Raw genomic sequence first — 16014 nt, forward strand, 5'->3', positions numbered from 1 at the left:
TTAAGCACTGAGCCACATCACCATATCCCCAGCCCTTTTTCAGTTTTTTAAGACAGGATCTTAGTAAATTGCTTACAGCCTCATTAAATTGTTCAGCCTGGCTTTGAACTTGCTATCCTCCTGCCTCAGCCTGCAGGGCCACTGGAATTACACTGTGCCCCCAGATACATTTTTATATAAATAAAGTATATAGATGCTAAACTATTCAGATTTAGAATATATGATTGTTGTGGCTACATGGGAGTGTAAAGTTTAATTGATCGATCTTCTCTAGGACTTATCTGGGGGTTTACTAACAAGTGAATGGAGTTGCTGCTGCTATTGCTTTAGTACTCTTTATGAGCCAGGCACTTTGCAATGCACTATCCACAAATTATTTTTGTTAATCCCTAAGAAACATTGTCAGATGGCTGTTGCTTCATTACTATTATTCCTTCACAAAGATGAGGAAACTTAACCTCAGAGAGACAGTCATGGCTTCCCTCAGTTTACACTCAATCTAACTTTTAACAATTCTGCATCTACAAATTGCTCATACCTATTTTGATATTTCCATTTATCTGACTCATTTTATATTGGCTTTCTCATTTGAGTATAATAAAATGGCATTGATTTTTAAAGTTTTTATTGTTCTCATTTTGATTAAAACAGATTAGCTCTTATCTTCTTAATTGTCTCCTTTATGTCTTCCTTATTGATAGAATCAGTTAAATTTTTCCGTATGTATCACCATGGTACTCATCGTTTTGGTGTGCAGCATTCAAGTTTCATAGATCATAGACTCCAAATAGGCAAATACTTTGTCTACTGCAATGTAGCCTAACAAAGATCCTGACCTGACCCCAGAAGTTGCAAATATTTGTTACTGTATTTTTCTGATTAGTTGCTTTTGTATTCCTCATGGTTATTTATTTATTATTAATTCATTTTCTTGGACTGGTTATATAACCTATAGATTGAGATCAATTGACATGGAGAAATGGACATATGTTCAAAACAATGTATTACTATTTATCTGAACTAAATAAAATAATTTTATTATTCATTTTACTCATCCTTACTTCAGATACCAATAATGGTTAGACTCCCTACAGATCTTCGAACATTGGAGCAAGCACATTATATGACCTCTGATATCAAAGATAGGCATGATGATGTCTCCTGGACCCTAACCTTAAAATCAACTTTTCATCGATTCTGAGAATGACCCACATCCACACACAGCAGTGCCCTGCCCTGTCCCATCATTCTTCCCTGCTAAGGGAGCAATCCGCTACTACAGATTTTAACTGGGGTTCTTCTGAAAGGACAGAGCCTCCTGGAAAGGAATCAACATAAGCAAAGTAGCACAGAGTGAAACACAATTTCTCTTGCAGGTGTCAGAGTCAGAGAGATTTGGAGAGCTTGCCTAGCTGGAGCCGAGCTGTCTATGACAGTAAATAGCCTGGCACAGCAGTGACTACAAAGTGCTATCTGTTTTTCTCTGTGCATTGTGTGGGTTGGGATTTTTCATTTCATACTTCATTTGCACCTGCTGAGTGATGCCACAGAATGGCAACACTTCCCATCTCCTCCCACTGAGGAGGCAGCACTTTACGTGCAGCAGTGGCACCCACGCCACCCATCAAGGGCCCAGCCTGATCCTTGTTGTGCGGTGTGTAGCTATCTTCTTTTTGCAATCCTTGTATGAGTAATGAAAAAAAATAGTTCTGTGGTTTGATTAATAAGAGTACAAAACAAAAAGTAGCCTGCAATTTAGTCTCCTTTTTAAAATTGTATCTGCTCACCAAAGCTAGAGTGGTCATCAAATGTTCTCTTCCAAGCAAAAAAAAAAAAAAAATGTTTTCTAAACATAGAGAGTAATTAGCAGAAACTCAAGGAGTGATGGATATAAATTACATTTTTTAAAATCTGGGGATTTCCCAGTTTTGACTTATATAATAAGTAATTTAAATCTAATATTGATCAAACATGTCAACATGATTCGAAAACATGAACACATTAATGTTCAAACAACCTGATTCTATTTAGAAGCCTGCATTTTCCCCTTATGATGATGTTCTCACATTTGCTGGTGGAAAAGGGGCCCTGGAACACTAAGTGCTGATCTAAACACAAGCTGGGTTGAAAACACATATCAAGTTGAAAATAAGTAATTTCTGAAAGAAATCAGCAATGGAAACAGAGGAGTCTGGATTTATGAACCAGGCTGCCAGAGAGACCAAAAGATGCCTTAGACTCTGAGTAAAGCCAATCGGCCCATTATTTCTAACACACACACACACACACACAATACATATATATGATTATATCTATATATGTGTGTATATTTATACATTTAGAAACATATATATACATATGTACTTATAAATAGATTTAGAAAACACACAGAGAGATGAGATTAAGGAAAACAAAGTAAACACTTAAAAATAACAAGGATCCACATAATAAATGAATGCTCTGTCAAAGAATTAAATGTATCTAAAATATGTTGAGGCAGCCAAGAACTACACTGAGACTAATCCATCATATGACTAACAGTGCAGAGAAGGTGTTGAAGAGTCTTTGCAACATGCAACTATAATGCATGATGCATGCAGTTACACAGGAGATCATTTCATAATCTGCAATACTTTTCATGATTTGGTGAACAAGGGTAAAGAGTGGACTTGGGTTTTACCCAGGTTCTCTGGAAAGATACTAGTTAGTAATAACCAAACTTTCTGCTTGTTAAAATGGTCTTTACAAATATTTGAAAAAAAAAACTGGAAATTCTAAGGTAACTGCTATGATGTTTTGTGGTTATGCAGAATCCAATTCATTGCTAATCACAATGTTTAAATTATACTTTGAAAAAACAATATAGAATAGCTTATGCACATGCAAAAATTCTTTCACCATTGCAGTTTAATATTTTCAATTCTACTAGAAATGAATTGCAAGCATTTGTGCAGGCAAAAAGAGCATAGTTAGGTTTTGCTAAATATTAATGAAATGGACTGATAAAACTTCAAAAAAACTTCACCAAATATCAATGTTAACATTAAAGAATTATAATTAAACACAGTGTATATACAATTTATAACAAATTTAAGAGTTGGAACTGTCTTTGATGGTTCAGAAATCACCTTATCAACTTGAAAATGCTTAGGGGCATCTCAGAGAAATGATATTGCACTGAGAATAATCTTGGTGGGTTGCTACATTTTGCTCCCATTAACCACTCATTCTTTTAAAAGAGGTTTGTGAAGGGTGAGTTTTACTTCAGGCATTGGCTTGTGCCAGCAGGAGATAGCTGTACAGACTTTTCCCGACTCCATCCTCAAGGACTTCACACTCTAAAACAGAAGGTAACTGGAGGCTCCAATCCACCCCTGCAGTTGAGAGGCTTCAGGGGATGTTACAATCCACAAGCTCCCCTCAAGAACCCTCGCATCCAGACATCACAGCCATCACCTCTTTTCATAAATGCCCAACTGCGGTTCACAAACAAGCTGATTAGGGATCTCTCTGAATATAATTAAACATCCCAGATATAATTACAGCAGATTAATTTATTAAAACATTAAATTGGGTTTGCTATTCCAATATATTTTCCTCCATCATTTTGGATGAGATTGCTCTTTTATGCTTAGGGATTTTTGCCAGCCTGAAAGCAGAGGTTTCTGAGAATAAACATTTCTCACTGTTGCTTGTAAAAGTCTAAACTCCTCGATGAGATTATCCCAAGTGTCCTAGACAGAGAAAGATGAAAATTGATTCTTCTGAGGGCAGCATGAAACAAGGAAATGATAGCCCCGGAATTGAGAAATGGTACCAAAAATATACAGTCACCTGAAAAGCCTGCATACTTCAGGGAGATGACTGCTTTCCGGGGATGGAAGCTGTGTGGTTGGTACCTGAGATGAATCCCCTGCTAAGGGTGTGGCACTGGAAGAGTAACTAAGGGTAGGCTATGCAGGCAGCCACAGGAGGGAGCTCAGAGGCGATCAACGGGGACCAGTGTCTGGAGGAGTTCTACCATACTTAAGCATTTCCTAGAACCTGGGGAATTCACACAGCTTTGCAGGGGAGAGGGAATCTCAATAATAACAGAGGTAAAAAAAAAAAATACCCTTAGAAAATATTTAAGTCTATTTAAAGAAAATGATGTCATATGATATTTCTTGCTTAACTGAGTTTGTAGACTAAGATTCATTCTTTCTATAGAGTTATAACTCATTCCTCCTGGTTCCCCCAAAAGAACAAGGTGGTAACCATGTGACTTTTATTTTTTATTTTATTTTTTAGTTGACAGTGAAACCACGCGACACACAAATTTTAAGACATGGCAGTAATTTAAAATAAAATTTCCCCAAGAAAAACTTAACAGTTACCGAAGAGTGAATTAAATCAATGAGAAATTGAGAAGGCTGTTTTTGTGGCAACGTCTGTTTGAGAATCAGTAGCTGCTGAACATCTACACCATCTCATGTGTGTAAATTGTTTACTTTCTTATCTTCTGGGTTTCTTTTTACATATGCCTATATTTAGTGTACTTACTCATTTTCTTTTGTTGATCAGACAACATCTAGACTGTTTTCCTATTTAATAACACAGAGTTGCCAACCCTAGAAAGTCTGAGATGACCTACAACTCCACTTGGTCAACAGAATGTCCCACTATGAAGGGATTTGGTGCAAGGTGTGTGTTTCTGTAGTCATTTATTTTAAACAGTTCTTGGTGACTTAGTAAAAATGTAACATATTTATAAATATAACTAGACCACAAATCTACTTTCGAACAGCTTTGAGAGTCAAGAAATACATTTTATTGGAAAGGCCGCAGGCAATCCTTAGCTTCCTGTGGAGACGATGGGCAAATTAAAGTTGGGGCTGTCTGTAAGTTATATAAGCTATCTATAAGTTATCTGTAATAACTACATAGGTTGCAATGAAACTGCCTTTTAAATCACAAAGGATTGAGAAGAAAATGTCCAATTTGGGCTGAAGTCTAAGGACAAAATTTATTTTGGAGTTACCCAAAAGACAGGGTGATGTTATCAACAAGAGGGTGACGGTGTCCAGAGCTCCCTGGAATAGCTGGAAAGAAAAGTGATGGGGCACAATGGCAGTCTGAATCCTAACAGGGCAAGGTCTTCACATGAGCAGAAAGGCTATGAAAAACTCCTCTACAGAGTTCATGCTGCCAGACCAAACCAGGAATTCTAATTCCTGCCCCTAGACAAATCCCTAGAAAGAAGTAAAAGAGAGAATTCAGGAATGAATGGTGATTACTTGCAACTTCAAATGACTTGGTTGTCAAAAATGATGACAAACCCCATGATCTTGCATTGTAAAGAGAATAGAAGTCAATAGCTTTCCTCTCTGAGCAAAGTCAAGTGAAGCTTTCCTCTCTGAGCAAAGTCAAGTGAAGTGAAGTAGACCCTTCCCTCATAAACAGGGAGTAGGGGAAGACCTCGCCCCTGGGCCTAAAAAATGGCTTTGAAGAAGATTGCTGGTGTTTGGTGTTTTCCGTAAAATGCCTTAGCACAGCTTACTTCACAGGGTCAACAATGAGGCACTTAAGATACCAATATTCTGCACCCAGGCTTGCAAGCAGAAGGAAGAGCTTCCACAGGTTTGTTTTAAGACCCCTGGGAAGAAAGATCCTTGCAGCCATTGAACAAGCTGATCTGGACATGCACACATGAGTTTTAAACTAGCACCAGGGGGTGAACTGGAAAAATAAAAAAAAAAAAAAATTAAAAAATGTCCCACACACAAGAGTGAAAACAGAGGCAAGGTAACCTCCTCAGGGACCTTGATGCTTATCTGCACCTCAGTTGATTCACAAGGAACCCAAACTGTTATTCGATCATAATATTGTTATTAATATTGAAATTACAAAATACTCTTATACTTTAATGACATGGAGAAATCAGCCCTATGTAAGTAGATTCTAATAAGTCACAAGCATGTCAATACAGGGCTGTAATCAGTTCAGCTTTCAAACCTTCACCAAGGTGAAAAATGTTTATATAGAATACCTAATTTAATGTATGGAAAGCCTCCTGTAAAACAATTAGCATCAAGCATTCCTTTAAAGCCTTTGAATCTAGATAAAATAGCCACTAATGAAAGTCTTTGTTAAACCCTTGGTACACATATATTTAAAAATATTATATTTATAGCAGAAGTTGGAAAAATTATTCTTAAGAATAACAAAGCGTTTGCTGCGAAAATTGTAGCTTCAGAAATAGAGCTAATCTTCAGAAAGGTTTCTAGCTGAATTATAATCAGTTCCATCTTTTAAAAAGATTCTATGTTTTTGCTGCATGGCTTTTTTTTCAATAAATGGATTTTTAAATCTACATTAGGGGAAGCACTAAGAAAAAATAATGATTCTGGCAATAAAGAGAAAGTGCAAATTTGTAAATTACAGTGTAGTCATTTGTGTTTTTAGTCGGATGTGATTTTATGTTTATATTTATACAGCATTTAAAGGGTTAATTAAAGGAGGACTGACAGAATTCTCTATGGCATTGCAGACTCTAGCAATAATTTTTGACAAGGAAAACTTTGGATATATATTTAAAAATTATTGCTGAGCCAAGCAGAGATAAAGAGAGTAAGACAGATGAGAGAAAGGGGAAAAAAGAGAGAGAATTTATGTATGGTTTCTGTGCAAATTTTTAGTGTTTCAAAAATACATCCTCTGATTATAATTATTCTGTGTTTTTTCATTCAAAGGTCTCTCTCTCGCGCTCTCTCTCTCTCTCTCTCTCTCTCTCTCTCTCTCTCTCTCTCTCTCTCTCTCTCACACACACACACACACACACACACACAATGCCCAACATCTGCTTCCTCTGCTTTGCTTCAAATAGATTTATTAGTATTATATTTCTCATGAAAAAGGTGATCAGCATTCGTGAGTCAGTGGTATTTTTCTTTCCCTAGAAACATAATTTTTTCCAAGCTGGTGTACAATTTTATCCTAATTTGGAACATGATTTTGGTATATGAAGAATGGCAAGATAGATACTTGGTAGGCATATTATAGCTAGAGCCAATTTTGATTGCTTTTGTTTTTATATTTTTGAGTAATTTCTTCTATAAAATAGTTCAGACACATTCCAAAGTATAAAAATAGTAGACAAGCACCTATTAACCCCCAAAACTGCTTAATAAATTAAATACTATAAATACAGATGGCATTCCCTCCATCTCCCCTCTTATCACTCCAGGAATAAACACCATTCTGAACTAAATGCTTATCTTTTCTGTGTCTACATTTATGCTGTCTTATATGTGTGTATGTGTATGTATGTATATGTATTTTTTTTCTTCCAGTTAAGAATTTGGAATAATACTATGTGTGTGTTCTTTACCAGGAAGCTTTTGTCCCTCAGAGCTATGTTTATAAGCATTACCTGCCCAGTTCATGTATTTTAATCACTTTAATTTATTCCACCATATGAATTTTCCACCAAGTGTTTGTTAATGATGGTGGTCTACATTACCTCATACCATTCCCTGTTTCAAACAATGACTTCAAACATTCTCACACATGATTCTTCATGCTTATGTTTTATCTAGGCCACCTAGCAGGGAATTGCTGGGTTAAACATGCATGTTATCAAACTTATTAGGTAGTGACCACCCTCTCTCCAGAATGTTTAATCAATTTATAATCACCACTTCATTGTGGTTATAAGCAGCATTTTCTTGATTGTCAAGTTGCAAATATCATTTCATGTATTTATTGGCCAATGAAATGTCTTCTTCTTTCTTTCTCATATCCCTTGTGCATCTCTCACTGGGATGTTTGAAGTTTTTAATGCTGGTTCACAGAAAGCATTGACACATTATTGATAATTATCCTTTGTCAGCACTCTGAAATGCAAATATCTTCATCTCATGTGTTCACTTAGCTTTCTCTTTAGCCCGATGTCTTTAGAGGAACACAGTGTTTCATTTTATCATAGCCCATTTTATCAACAATGTCTTAGACCATTCTAGACTTTTGTGCCTTGTTTAAGAATTTCTTTATGATTCCAAAATAGAGAAATGTCTTTCCTTGTTTTCTTCACAATGTCTTAAAATTTTCTTTTCATTTAGATCTTCATTCAACAGAAAAAAAATTTATTTGTATTGTCTATAATTAAAGATAATGATCTCAGTGCACACCATATGCAGATATTGAAATATCACACTGGACCCCATTAATATGACCAATCAATACATGTTAATCCAAATATTAAACAAAGATAAAGATTTTAACTTTTTCCACAAGGGTGATTAATAAAAGTTGATCCTTTCCCACCAATTTACAGGAACACATCTCTGTCATATAATTGTGTATGTGTGTGTTCATATACATTAGTAAATACCTATGAATATATATTGCTCTGACTGGACTTCCAGTACCCATTGGTCCATTTATCTCTGCCTCTCTTTCAGTACTGTGTCTTTAAAATGTCTTGATGTATGTGTGGGCTTCTCCTTGGGTTGTTCTGTTTCATAGCCACCTTGGTTTCTTTTCTTTTCCCTTTCAGTATGAATGTTAGAGCCATCTTACCACGTTACATGAATACTGGTGAGGTTTTTAATGGAGTATTGCTTCGAATTTATACATGAATTATCTCCAAATTTGGAGATAATTCTTTACTATTTTGAATTTTTCTATTGCACACAGTATTTCCCTCCATTTATTTGGTTCTTTAATGACTTTCAGTAACACTTTATAAGTTTATCCATACAAATCTTGCACATCATTTATTAGATTTATTCCTGCTGCTTTACATTTTAGTTGCCTTCTAAATTGCAATCCTTTTAAAATTACATTTTAAAATGCATTTGCTGTATCTTGTGCATAATAAACATGTCAAAAGCTCCTTTTATTTATAAGAGTTTTGTTGTAATTTCTCTTGGGTTACCTATGAGCCTCGAATACAGAGAAATTTGTTTCTTCCTTTTCAATCCTTTTATTTACTTGTTTCAATTCTGGGCTTACTGGGCTGACCAGAGCAATGAGAACATAGAACATCTTTTTCTCATTTCTGATTTTAAAGCATGTTCTTCTAAAGTTTTACCACTGTCTGCAAAGTTTGGAAAATTAAGAACATTTTTCTCTATTTCTACTTCTCTGTTTTATTATAAAATATCACCGAATTTTGTTGACCTTTTTTTCTGCTTCTACTGTGACAATCCTGTGATTCTTTTGTTATTCATTTATAAATCTGTTAATGCAATAAATTTCATTTTAGTTTTTTAGTTGTATAGTATCTTTGGATTACTGAGATAAACCACACTAATCATGATACATTTTTTTTTATCCATTGTGGATTTGGGTTGCTAATTAATTGGTTCATGATTTTATTTGTCTTCTAAATTAATGTAGTAATCTGGCTTTTCATTTTTCTTTCATTAACTTTCCCTTCAGCTGACTGTTATAGTAATAGAGCCACGCAATGTCCTTGCTTACTTCTGTCTCTGGGACAGTCTCCGTTTGGCAATTCTGGATTGATTGGTTACTAGGGTGTTTGGTATAACTTGCCTGTAACATAAGTCTGTCTAGATAGTGTGTGGCTTATGGGTGGGGTGGGAGAAGATTAGTAGTAAATGTTTTAAATATTGTTTCAACTTATTAAGTAATAATACTTTTATGATTTCCACTTCCTGAACCAGACTGTTATGAGCCATATTTTTCTAATAGATCATGCTTTTTATCCTGATTCTCAAAATAATCAACAAGAAAATGACTGTAAGTTTCAACATCTACTTTTGTGTGTGTTATGTGACCTTGGTTATTTATTTGTTTATTCTTGCCCTCTCTCTGTCAGTCTCTCTTCCACTTACTTTAGATTTATTCTGTTTTTCTCTTTCTAACTTCTTAAGTTGAACGCTGAGCTCATATTTTTCAGCCTTTTCTTTTGCAATAAATCCCACTCTGGCCATTATTTTAGCCACATCCTATAACTTTTGATATATTGTGTTTTCTTTATTTTTCACTTATATTGTCTAATTTCCATTATGATTTCTTCTTTGAGTTATATAGAAGTATGGTACTTCCAAACATAAAAAGATTTCTTTTCCCATAGGGTGAAATATATTTTCTGATTAGTTCTTTTGTTGAGAATTTAACACTTTGACAGCACTGGCTTTATTCAGGAAGCTTGATTCAAGTTTCTCCTTTAATCCAAAGCCCTTGATTCTTGCTTCAGTACAGCAAACAAAATCCACTCACCCTGTGATTGGCAATGTCCAAAGCCACAACTTTTCGTTTTGGTTTTCAGTTCTTTCTTCACTTTCAAACCTCCCTGTCCTTTATTTTCTTGCAAGCCAAGTTGTACATCTTTTAAATGTACTGTAACAGGAAATTTTCAGACAACCTAGTCAACCATGTTGCCAAGAACCAAAGTTGAGGATAGGGGTACTTGTGCATATTGCACATTGGAAAGAGTATAGGGACATAAAATTTTTCCCATACTGTGTCTTTTTGTTGAGTGCATGCAAATCTCAAGAAAATATTTGTCCATGAAGACTTCATGGACACTATTACATCTTTTTCAATGTAAAGTAAGTATAATCCGGATCCTTTTGGTTCTTCAACATATCTGTTACATTATTATATCTATACTGCATCTTAGATTCTAGAACCTGGATATTCTTCCTATATAGTGCCGTAATATGTCACATATAGATGTTAAAACTGTATTTATTCATGCCTTGTCTCATTCGATAAAAGTTAAAATTAAATAGAAATCAAATCGAACTTATACGTAGGAGGAGAGTAAAAATAAATAATTGAGAAAATTAGCCAAAAGAAGACAGGAAGAGCTGGGTAGGGAAATACTAAATCTAAGGATAGAATTAACATGTTAAAACAACTCCAACTCCATGCAGCACTGTACAAATACTAACAATAAGCCAGATTAGCTATTTCAAAAGGAGAAAAATCAAAGAAGGAATGTTACCCATTGCAAGAATCAAAATATCCTTATGATTAAAACAGACCAGTTGTCAGGTACTGGATCAAATATGATATTATAATGAGATGAAGTCACATTTAGTCCTCTAAATACTTAGTCCTCTAAACACTACCACATTGTGATATACATGAAACATTTGCCTGGGGCCAAAAACAAGGAATAAGCAGAAAGGTACAATAGAAATAGAAGCTGACGGATACTATAGAATATTCTGTATATTCCTCTAGAGATTAGAGGGATACCTTTGATGAAAAAAAATGTGATTTTCTCTAGTCTAGTCATGAAGTAATGTTTCAAACACCTATGCCTTCTTATGATATTAGTGCACTTAGGAAATGTCTGTAGGTAATACCAATAAATTATAATTAATTTTTAATGGCAAAAGTTGACATCAGATTTACATTAAGGCCTTTGCCCATAGAAAGTATAAAGCCATATTTAAACATTCTAATGAACTGTTAATAATTGAAATATTATAAAAACCTTACTGCCTGCAAATAGAAAAATAAAGAAATATTGAGTAACAAAGTTGAGCACTACAAATGCCATTTAAGGAACAATTTAAGTGCAAGTCAATTGAAGTGTTAAATCTTATTCTGTTCTGGGAAACGGAAGTCACTTTGATGAAATAAAAAGTATGAAAACTTAAAGTACATTTTAAAAGAGCATATAAATATGTAAATCTATATAGATATAGTGACATGTATTTCAAATAGACTATCTCTAAGAAATCTTAGAACAAGAAAATAAGGTGACATTGTGGCACTCTGAAGAAACATATACAGTTCCAGAAAGGGCAAATTTTCAATAAACTTATAATAAAAAGTTGAAATTTTTTTTTAAAAAAGTGGATGAAATGCTCTACATTTCACACTAAAGCAATGTTAATTCTTTCTCCCAGAAAAAAATTGTGCATTTTATTATTTAAAGCCAATTAAATAAATGAAATATGAAAAATTTTAAGTGGGAAGAGAGTTGTGAAAATAAATAAGCTTCATGTTAATGGCAGCAATAAAACTTACCTTAACCAAGACAGAGGGAATTACTCTTGAAAATAAGGTTCTGAGAAAAGATGGAGAAAAATGAAAAGGTCGAAGGTCTTAGAGGTAGTAAAGGGATGAGTCAAGGCAGTGATACAATTATAGTAGCCTTGATCCTTAACTGCTAACTAGTAGTGTTTTTACATTTTTTTTTAAATGTGTTTGGGAACCCAAAGCCAGGTGGGGAATTACTGCAATAACTATGTAAGCATCAAAGCTCAATTGAAAGCAATTTTTATGAAAAAGGCAGAGAAGAGAAGGAGGTTAATCTGTTTGACATTAAAAACAAACAAGCAACAACAGCAGAAAGAATATGCTTCATGGTAAGGAATAGAGATAGATCCTGAAAAAGAAAAAGAATAAAATAATAATATTTCAACCACAGGGAATTGTGAGGTTGTTAATACAAATGCCAACGAAGGGGTAATTTCTGGCAGGAGAAAGGAATGCTAAAGATTTCTTTGCAATATCTAACTCTGAGTAACTCACATCTATTGTAGCAATGTTCAGGAGACAGCAGTGAGTTTAATCTTTCAATTTGGAAAAGGGATGGCAATTTTTAAACCTAAACAAAGTGATTTGCCGCCATCTTGTGGCAAAGCTGGAAATTACAGTTTATTTTAACATTTTTTTTTTTTTCAGTTTTCATAAAGGTCTATTTCATTATTGGTGGGTAGCGCATTTAACAGTTAAATACATTTAAATAATGTATAGGTGACTGCATGACTGCAGCATTGGTAACTAGATAACCAATTCAACTAAAAACCAGCTAACAAGTAACTGTCTAAATATTTAAAATACAGCTCTTGTTCAGATCATCCTTGTTTTGATCACCTTCTTGGGGGGGAAAATGCCTGCTGGTCACAATGGAAATATATTAAGGCCAAATCTGATATCCATTCCCAGAGGTTTCTTTTAGCTGGATTAAGCCTCCAATTCCAGGGCAAGCCCAAGTTTGTGGCCTCCAGCATTAATGCTCTTCCCATCTACCAGAGCCGATAGTGTAAGCTTCACACCAGGCCTCAGAGTCTGAGTGTAGCCCACTCCAATTAAACTAGAGTTGTTGACCTTTGCAGAAATGGAAGCAGTGGGATCCAACTGATATTTAGCTGCAATGCCAAAACGAGTGCTGTTGGTACCTGATGTCCAAGCAAGGTTTACTGAAGTGTCAAGATCTTCACATACTTTCTGATAGATGGATCCTCCAAATTCTGTCCCATCATTGACATTAGTGTGTAGCTGAAAGTCCCCAGTCCTGTAGCCCACTGCAAAGTTATTCCTTGTCAGCTTTGATTTGGCACTGTCAAAGGTCATCTGGTACCCAGCAAGCCAGCCCTCATAACCAAAGACAGCTGAACCATGGACTGCAGGTCCAGCAAAATCAAAGTCAACATCACAACCAAGGTTTATACACTCCCTCTTGTAAGAGGACTTGATTTTACCACTTTTCTTTCCTGTGTTTGGTGAGAAGGTAGTATCAAATGTCAGCTTTAAACCTTGACATATCTGGTCTTCAATTGCGATTTCTGTTCCCAGAGTGTTATCGGTGTTCCATTTTTCTGTGAAAGTCAGACCATACTCACACCATTTATATTTGGTCTCCAAGGTCCCAGTAACTTTACCAGTGTCTGTATTAGATGAACCAGATGTTGAGAATTCCACGCCACTGCATGACTTTGTTTTCACATCCAGTTTCACCAACCCAAAGCCAAATCCTTTGTTGAAGATATCTCTAGCAGCTTTGCCAAGGTCAGCATAGGATGGAGGAATACACATTGGCCGCACGCAGCTCTGTCCGTAGGTCGCCATGGTGAGGCCGCGGGAAGAGGTGATCTGCTCTGGAGCGGCCACGTGGACCACGGGCACCCTTGCCTCCAAGATGGGCTGCCTCCGTCCGTTGGCAGGGGCCGGGAGAGAGGAAGCTGCCGGGCCTTGGGTCAGGCAGCGACCAGGGCCTATTTTAACATTTTTATTCTCTAAGATATTTAAGTATGTTCCTCTTAATTATTGGTTCAAAGAATTTCACAAGATCATTACAATTGCTTTCAAAGAAGTTATATGTTTTATATGTATTAAACTAAAATTTCAACTTTTTGTTTAGTCAAGTATAGAAAATATTTAGTGATACATATTCCAGTGTATTCATTTATTTTTAACTGTTTACATGAAAATTCATAAGCCAAATAAACAAGTTTTGATGACATACTTCTTTGTGAATAACTCCATGATACGGGCCAGAAAAAAAGTAAAAGACACTGGAGGCTTCCTGTATAGATAGTGAGCAATGCTGCTTTAAAAGTTACACAATGTGAGTGAAAGAACTGACTTGTACCTTTACCTTCTTATTTGATAGTTTTGTGACTAAATGGAAATTAGTTAGCGGCTGTCACTCTTTCCTATTACTCAGTTTCATACAAGGGAAGGTCCAATGGGGTGGTATATGTGACAATACTTGGAAAACTGTGAAGTTCTACTTAAAAAATAACGAATTATATAAATAGATAAGATAGAAGGAATACTACTAGAACTATACCTATGCCTCAGTATGGAAGGGAAGATGAATCAAAGCAAAACACTTTCTTCTTGTGTAGTTGAAGTAAAACAATTCAGCACCCATATTGTTTTTGAAATAAATATAATATGCCTGTTTATAGTGAAGGCTATCAAGAAAAATGAAACCTGAAGAGCTAACCAAAAACACCTCAGAGTCCAATGGAAGATAAAGCCAACATTTTTAAGAGCTATAAAAAGATGCAAAAAATACTAAAGTAAAATGTTTGCAAGGTACAGTAGAGTTTCCAACAGAACTAAAGCCATAGATCCATTATTATTTTTATTTAAAATTATGATGACAGAGCTACTTTAAATAGGTAGAGGGGAGTGAAAAGAGGGGAGGGGGTTTGGGGGTAGAAAGGATAGTAGAATGAATCAGACATTATTACCCTATGTACATGTATAACTATACAACCAGTGGGATTCTATATTAAGTACAACCAGAAGAATGAGAAATTATACTCCATTATATGTAATGTATCAAAGTGCATTCTATTGTCATGTATAACTAAAGCAAATTTTAAAAAGAAAAAAATTGTGATAAAAGCTTTATGTAGTCAAATAATGCATAGAAATTAAGTTCATGAACTAAAGCTTTACTGTGTCTACCTGATGGTAATAGGTGAGATGAAAGCTTAAAAATTTATACAAAAGTTATAGAAAAAGCTATACAGAAGTTCCAAAATATCTGTGCATTTCACACTAAAGCAATGTTAATTCTTTCTCCAAGGAAAATCATGCATGATTTTAAAGCCAATTAAAAGGGTAAATCTACTAAATTATGTGAATTTGAGAACTCTTGAGACTTGCGTGAACCACTTCATTCTTTAACTACTACTAAAGCTCTACAGGATTCCTGAGACAGGTCTGCAAAGTATAGTGTGCTGTAGTTTAGATTTTGAATGTCCCCCAGAAGATCATGTTTTATTTAATGCAGGACTGGTCAGAGATAAGATGATGAGATAATGGGAGATATGACCTCATCAGTGGATTAATCCATTTGATGTGTTGGTAATTTGAATAGACTATTGAGTAGTAGCTATTAACAGGTAAAGCATGGCTGCAAAAAGTAGGTCACTGGGGGCATATCCTTCCTTAGCCTATATCTGTCCCTGGCCCCTTCCCCTTTCTCTACTTCCAAACTATCATGAGCTATGTATTTTTTTCTTTACAATGACCTTTGACCATGGTGCTCTGCCTCATTTCAGGTTCATAGCAATGGATGCGGCCAACCATGGACTGAGCCTCTGAAACCATGAGCCCAAATAAACTTTTCCTCCTCCAAGTTCTTTTTGTCATGTTTTTTTTTTATCACAGTTATGAAAAACTGATTAACACATGGTGCAATTCCCCTGACTTAGATATTTTATGAATTAGGAGGACTGATGTGGCTGATTGACAATTGTTATTTAATATCAGGAAAGAACAGGATACAATGTAAGGGTTATA

The 16014-nt window shown here is 35.2% G+C and overlaps 1 protein-coding gene across 1 annotated transcript; it reads right to left on the reverse strand.

Moving 5' to 3' along the window:
- Nucleotides 1-12847: 12847 nt before the first annotated feature.
- Nucleotides 12848-13836, reverse strand: LOC144255287 (non-selective voltage-gated ion channel VDAC2). Its single transcript, XM_077799612.1, has one exon. It carries the CDS (start codon nt 13819-13821, stop codon nt 12937-12939), a length of 885 nt encoding a protein of 294 aa, XP_077655738.1. The 5' UTR covers nt 13822-13836; the 3' UTR covers nt 12848-12936.
- Nucleotides 13837-16014: the final 2178 nt, after the last annotated feature.

The sequence above is a fragment of the Urocitellus parryii genome, chromosome 6 (assembly GCF_045843805.1).
Source record: "Urocitellus parryii isolate mUroPar1 chromosome 6, mUroPar1.hap1, whole genome shotgun sequence".
Classification (NCBI taxonomy): Eukaryota; Metazoa; Chordata; class Mammalia; order Rodentia; family Sciuridae; genus Urocitellus; species Urocitellus parryii.